The sequence below is a fragment of the Silurus aristotelis genome (assembly GCF_946808225.1).
Source record: "Silurus aristotelis genome assembly, chromosome: 27".
Lineage (NCBI taxonomy): Eukaryota > Metazoa > Chordata > Actinopteri > Siluriformes > Siluridae > Silurus > Silurus aristotelis.
This window is the reverse complement of record NC_139600.1, coordinates 17,257,099-17,264,598: the sequence shown is the minus strand read 5'-3', so window position 1 is coordinate 17,264,598 and position 7,500 is coordinate 17,257,099. Positions and strand designations below refer to the sequence as shown.

General features: G+C 45.7%; 1 protein-coding gene across 7 annotated transcripts in view; it reads right to left on the bottom strand.

Annotated features, from left to right (window-relative positions):
- Positions 1-3,634: 3,634 nt before the first annotated feature.
- The window catches only part of elf2b (E74-like factor 2b (ets domain transcription factor)), an 11,370-nt gene continuing 7,504 nt past the window's right edge, over positions 3,635-7,500 (bottom strand). For all 7 annotated transcript variants that reach the window (XM_083533115.1, XM_083533117.1, XM_083533116.1 and 4 more), the window contains 3 exons: positions 6,990-7,179; positions 5,065-5,385; positions 3,635-4,969 (listed from right to left, as the gene is read on the bottom strand). In XM_083533115.1, coding sequence (XP_083389241.1) covers positions 4,579-4,969; positions 5,065-5,385; positions 6,990-7,179 — 902 coding nt within the window. In that variant the 3' untranslated portion in view covers positions 3,635-4,578. The remainder of the gene's footprint in view (positions 4,970-5,064; positions 5,386-6,989; positions 7,180-7,500) is intronic.

The window sequence follows — 7,500 nt, the reverse complement described above, 5'->3', positions numbered from 1 at the left end:
GTGTTTAACTGGATTCAGATCTGAGAAAAGAAAAGCCATTAAGATCACTAAACTCCTGCATGTTCCTGAAATCAGTTTGAGATGTTCGCTTTGTGACTTGGTGCATCCTGATGGAAGGAAATGTTAGAAGACAGTAAACTGTGGTCATGAAGTGACGAATACATTCCAGACCAATCTAATCTACACATCCCAATCTGATCTATTAAACACCACCAGCACACTCCTTCTCCATTCCTCAGGCATCTTCTCACCTTACAAAATCTGGTTTAAAAACTCCACTGCATCTCTCCTAAACATCTCCACGCTTCTACCGGTATGTCATCTGGTCCAACCGACTTTCCACTCTTCATGCTCTTAATCACTGCTCTCACTTCCTCCTTACTAATCCTATCTACATCCTGCTTCACATCTCCACACCATCCAACCTTCTCTCTCTCTCTCTCATTTTCCTCATTCACCAGCTGCTCAAAATCCTCCCTCCATCTTCTCAACACACTCTCCTCACTAGTCAACACATTTCCCTCTCCATCCTTTATTGCTCTAACTTGCAGTACATCCTTCCCAGCTCGGTTCCTCTGCCTGGCCAATCGCTACAAATCCTTTTCTCCTTCCTTAGTGTCCAACCTCTTATACAGCTCCTCATATACCTTTTCCTTGGCTTTCACCACATCCCTCTTTACCTGCTGCTGCATCTCCTTGTTCTCCTGCCTACTTTTCTCATCACTCTGTCGATCCCAATTCTGTTTCTCCAACCTCTTTCTCCTTCTGCTCTCCTGCACCTCCTCATTCCACCACCATGTCTCTTTGTCTTCCTTTCTATTTTCAGATGTTACACCAAGAACCTTTCTAACTGTCTCCCTCATCACTTCTGCAGTAGTTCCACAATCATCCAGCACCTTCTCACCACCACCGAGCCCCTGTCTGACCTCTTCCCTGAACCTCACACTACAGTCTTCCTCCTTCAGTTTCCACCATCTTATTCTTCTTTCAGTCCTCACTCTCCTCCTCTTCTTCTTCACCTCCAAAACCATCCTACAGACCACCATCTGATGCTGTCTAGCTACACTGTCCCCCACCAACACCTTACAGTCTCCAATCTCCTTCAGGTTGCATCTTCTACATAGAACATAGTCCACCTGTGTGCACCTTCCTCCACTCTTATACGTCACCCTGTGATCCTACTTCTTCTTAAAATACGTGTTCACCACTGGCATTTCCATCCTTTTAGCAAAATCTACCAACATCTGCCCTTCCACATTCCTCTCCTTTAAACCATACCTACCATCACCTCCTCATCACCTCTGTTCTCTTCACCTCCACTACACTCTTACTGTACTCTTCCTTCAGAATCACCCCTACACCATTTCTCTTTCCATCCACACCATGATAAAACAGTTTAAACACCTCCAATGTTCCTGCTCTTACTCCCTTTCCACTTGGTCTCCTGAACACACAACATCTCTACCTTTCTCCTCTCCATCATATCAGCTATCTCTCTCCCTTTACCCGTCATAGTACCAACATTTAAAGTAGCAACCCGAACCTCCACTCTCCTCCACTTCTCCTTTCCCTGCCGTCTCTGTAGACGTCTTCCTCCTCTTCTTCTCCTCTACTCTCCTCCACTTTTCCTTTCCTTCTCCTCCACTCTCCTCCACTTCTCCTTTCCCTGCCGTCTCTGTAGACGTCTTCCTCCTCTCCTTCTCCTTCCCGATACGTGTGGTGGTTGTTGGTAATCCGGGCCTCGACTGATCCGCTATGAAATTCTGATTTGTGATCCGCATATTAGATTTGGTACTTTTTACGCTGGATGACCTTCATAACACAAACCTCCACATTTATCTGGACTTGAGACACAGAGTCACCTGACCTGAGGAACACTAATGACTGGGTTATAATCTAATCTACACATCACCAATCTAAACTAGAAATCCATAATTAAAAATAAAATACACATTAAAGATCTAATCGTATCTACACATTCCTAATCTAATCTAAACATACCAAATTTAATCTAATCCACCTGACAGTGTTCGGGGGTTCAGATACACTCTCCCAGTTTAAGTGCAGATTAAAGACGTATGTTTGTAGCGAGTTCTACACATCACACACATCACATCATAACCTTGTGCTCCAGAACATCTGATCACATCACATTATCAACTTGTGCTGTTAATATCATGAACAGCAGCTACGCTAATTCCTCTCCACTGCTTCTCTTTCTCTCCCCATCCCGAGGCTTCCTGAGGTTCCTCCAGCTCCAGTCACGTCCCACCTCATGAAGATTATGGACCTTTAAAGAAGTAGATGCCGAACTCGCAAACATCTCGAACCATCTAAAGACGTAACAGTGCCAATTGGATCCCACTTCATGTGGAGTTTGGACACTGGACCTCCTGGAGTGTTTAAAGGCTCTGGCATGGAGAAGCTGGTGTTGGATCTGTGATGATCTCAGATGTTGAGTTATTTTATGAGTTGCTCAGTAGCTCCTGGTTTTATAACCATAATGACTGTATAAGACTGTAGAAAGATCATCAGTCATAATCACACACTCCAGTGCTCATGTTAGTTCTCACTCTCCAGTGTTCTGTAGTGTTTAAAGACTATAATCACACTCTTGATGTCACCCACATGAGGATGAGGTTCTGCTTTTGAGTCTGGTTCCTCTCAAGGTTTCTTCCTCAGAACATCTAAGGGAGTTTTGTCTTCACCACCGTCTCCATGGTGCTCATCAGGGATAAACACACACCTTCACCTTCACTGTTACATTCTGTAAAGCTGCTTTGAGACGATGTGTGTTGTGAAAAGCGCAATAGAAATAAACTTGACTTGTTATAGTGTGTTGTGATGTGTGTTATTGTGAGAGACAGTAAAGAGAAACGGTGAAGAGAGACAGTGAAGAGAGACAGTGGAGAGAGAGTGAAGAGAGAGACAGTGAAGAGAGAGAGTGGAGAGACAGGGAAGAGAGAGAGAGTGAAGAGAGAGAGGGAAGAGAGAGACAGGGAAGAGAGAGAGAGTGAAGAGAGAGAGAGAGTGAAGAGAGAGACAGGGAAGAGAGAGAGAGTGAAGAGAGAGAGAGGGAAGAGAGAGAGAGTGAAGAGAGAGAGAGGGAAGAGAGAGAGAGTGAAGAGAGAGACAGGGAAGAGAGAGACAGGGAAGAGAGAGACAGGGAAGAGAGAGAGAGTGAAGGGAGAGAGAGTGAAGGGAGAGAGAGGGAAGAGAGAGAGAGTGAAGGGAGAGACAGGGAAGAGAGAGAGAGTGAAGAGAGAGACAGGGAAGAGAGAGAGAGTGAAGAGAGAGACAGCGAAGAGAGAGAGAGTGAAGAGAGAGACAGCGAAGAGAGAGAGAGGGAAGAGAGAGAGAGAGTGAAGAGAGAGACAGCGAAGAGAGAGACAGCGAAGAGAGAGACAGGGAAGAGAGAGACAGGGAAGAGAGAGACAGGGAAGAGAGAGAGAGTGAAGAGAGAGAGAGTGAAGAGAGAGAGAGTGAAGAGAGAGACAGGGAAGAGAGAGACAGGGAAGAGAGAGACAGGGAAGAGAGAGACAGCGAAGAGAGAGACAGGGAAGAGAGAGACAGCGAAGAGAGAGACAGGGAAGAGAGAGAGAGTGAAGAGAGACAGTGAAGAGAGAGACAGCGGTGAATTCAGTCGTTTATAATTCAGTAAAATCTACTGGAATACAGAGTACAACAAAATAGAGTGTACAATTCTAATGTTCAATATTCAAACATGATCATCATACTGCTGTCCCACACACACGCACACACGCGCACACACGCGCACACACGCACACACACGCACACACAAGAGAGAGAGGAGGAAAGAAAAGGAAGAGAGGATGGTGAACAGCTTATTGAACTTTGACCTTGAAAACAGCCTTATATCTGAATAGCTGTCTAATACTGCGCTCGGTACACACACACACACACACACACACACACACACACACACACACACACACACACACACACACACACACACACACACAGCTGAAGAAATAATAATAATAATAAACTGTGTGTTCAGGGCTCACACTCTCCCTCACACCTTTTTTTACTTCCTTTTCTTCCCTCCACCTCTCTCAACCCTCATTTCCTTCTTTTTTCATTCCTTTCCCTCATTAGTCCGTTCCCTCTATCCTGTGACATCATCACAGTGACAGTCCAAACATAAATGCTGGTTTTGCATCACAAATGCAAGAAAAAAAAATTAATAACTCTCTGTACAGGTATAAAATCGTGTGTATTTAAGTATACACACACACACACACACACACACACACACACACACACACACACACACACACACACACCTCGGTATGTACAGTCAGTTTGATGTCCCATGTTGTGTGTAGTGTTCCTCTGATATGTAGTGCTATTCAGTGTGAGCTGCAGTCTCACGCTGGTCCCTTTAACAGTCTCACTGTGTGTGTGTGTGTGTGTGTGTGTGTGTGTGTGTGTGTTCCATGACAGTCTAGCTCCAACAATTTGTGCTAGTACTACTTCCTGTGTGTATGTCCACTTCCTGTTTGACTGGTGTGTGTGTGTGTGTGTGTGTGTGTGTGTGTGAGAGCTTCTCTCCCTTTAGCTGTGTGTGTGAGCTATGACGTGTGTGTGTCTCTCCACTTCCTGTTGGGTGGGATCGGTGTGTGTGGTGTGATTGTCAGACTGAACGTGTATGTGGACAGGAAGTTGACCGCTGGGGGTGGGGCTGTGAGGGTGGGTGGAGCCTGTGCCTGGGGGCAGGGCGAGGGTGATGGGGGTGATGGTGATGATTTTGGCGAGCTGTAGCGTGATCTTATCGCTGCTCTCCACCGCTGGAACCGTCTGAATCAGAACCTTTGGGGTGGAGGCTCCGGTTGCCGTGGTAACACTGGACGGGGGTGAGGTCGCCGTTGAGATGGTGACAGGCGAGATCTTCTGACCCAGGGGTGTCGTCATGACAACAGGGACTTGCATAGCGACTCGGACAGTCCTGCAGGCAAAGGAGAGGTTACAAACGTGCAGACGGGCGCGCACACACGCAGCCACATTCACAGGCTCGCACACACATTTACACACACGCGCTACCTGGGTGCATTGGTGTTAGGAATAATCGCTGTGTGCGGTGACTCGGTCGCCGTGGAGACGGTCACTATGCGTTGGATGGGCGTGATGGTGGTGGAGGGCTTGGCTTTGGAAGAGGCAGGACTTATAATCGGCCCCGCCCCTCTCAGAATGCTGGAGGTTTTGGAGAGGTCGGCGGCCATGACGTGTTCGTAAGCCCCGCCCAGATCATCTGTGTCACATTTATCATCATCAATCACAATAATGTCTTTGGGCATCTCCTTAAACTGGTACACCAACCTCTGACCTTCAACCTTCGACAGGATCCCCCTCTGATAATAGTACCTACAGACACAAGGGGGGGAGGGGGGGGGGTGTTATGTGAGGATAGAGACATGCAGACAGAGCAGGTAGAGACAACCATCAAAAAACCCTCACACCACAATAATCCCTACACCATTAACCTCTTAATCGTTGGGGTTGCGCCTGCGTGACCGATACCCCAGTGTTCTCAGGTGTTAATGTTGAATTCATTAATTAAATAATAATGGAGAAGAGAAACATGACTATACATCATTCTAACGCTCTGAGTCTCACGCAGCGATTTCAGATCTCACGAGTCACAAACACATCCACTGCTGCTAATCCCCGTTTATTAGGAAAGACGAGGGTCCAGTGAACAACATGCCGTAAAGCATTTCTGCTCCAAACAAACAATAGTGTTGTGATTTTGATGTTTATTCTTTTGTTTACGTCACAGAACTTTGGCTGGTGTTCGTGTTTATATATTTCAGAATAACTTTCGCATAAAAACAACGACATCTTGCTGGTAAAAAACTAATATGTCTGGTAGAATATAGTGTTACAAAACGCTTGAGACCACAAAAAAGTAAAAAAAAAATAAATGATAAAAAAGTAAGAGAGTATAAATCTTGGGTGGAGTCTCCTCTCTCTGCAGGTGTCTCATTTTTTATGCGCCGCCTCTCATTTCAAACCTTTTATTTCCAGTCAATAACATTATGGAAACAAAATGACGGATGTATTGTAGCCAATAAGTGCAGGATTCTAACAATATATGGGAGGATTTTATTCCCCACGTGTTAACTGCACTTTGCTTACAAAAAAAAAAGAAAACAAGGAAAAAATGGACAATCAAAAAAGTAGTTTTATGGGAGATTTGCACAAAGCAGCGATGTGGAAAATATTCTTGGGGGCGGAGCAACAACAGAGACGTGGAGATCTGCATAGAGAGATGCGCTTTTACATCTGTAAATTACAATAAATCTCCTTTACACTTTTATACCATGTTATTGGTTATATTGCCTGTTTGGTTTTTATAAGAGAAATGCTTAAAAATTAAGAGTGAGTGTGTGTGTGTGTGTGTGTGTGTGTGTGTGTGTGTGTGTGTGTGTGTGTGTGTGTGTGTGTGGAGATTGGAATGGCCGCACATCAATATAAATGATCATGACTGTAAAACAAGAGCTTGTCTGCTTCCTGGTCATCAATATGAATGTTAACTCAATATCAATATCCAAACATGTAGAACAAAAGCCTTCACTGATCTGCAGCTCATTAATATGCAGACTGTATGAATCGAGTCTGAATGAACACCTGAGTTTAGCAGGTGTCTCTCACACAGGGGGAGGAGAAAAGGATCAGACACAGTCTCAGATAAATGTTTGTAGGATCTCATTTGTCATAAAAATCTTTATAAAATGTCAAATATAATCTCATAACACCCCCCCTCAACCCCCACACCCTCCTCGTCACACCCTCAACCCCCACACCCTCCTCGTCACACCCTCCTCGTCACACCCTCAACCCCCACACCCTCCTCGTCACACCCTCAACCCCCACACCCTCCTCGTCACACCCTCAACCCCCACACCCTCCTCATTACACCCTAAACTTCCACACATAATCCCTCAAACTATAGCGCGTGTGTTCACCTGAGGGCACGGCCCATGGTCTCGTAGTTCATGTCGGGTTTGTTCTTGTGTTTTCCCCACAGCTTGGACACGGCTTTCGAGTCCACCAGCTTGAAGATGCCCTTCTCCCTTTGAGTCCACTTAATGTACCTGGGGCAGGTGTTCTTATCCTGCAGCAGGTCCAACAGAAACTCCCACAGGTACGTACTGCCTACAGAGTGTACACACACACACACACACACAGTTTTCAGAAACTGCTGGGATTTCCACACAGACGTGTGAAAAAAAGATCTGCACCTCGAACACCTTGCTGACTTGAGAGATCTCAGAGGAGAATGACCAGACAGGTTCCAGCTCACAGTCAGTTTGGATTTTTTGGCAGGTTTTGTTCTGATCGTAACCTGTCCAGTGTGAGGAGAGCCAATAACCATGTGAACCTCAGAGTAATGTTCCCAGGCTGACAGGAGAGGAACCTGATGTCTTCTCCTGCTGTAGAGCATCCACCTCGTGCTTTTCTTCTCACCATAGATAG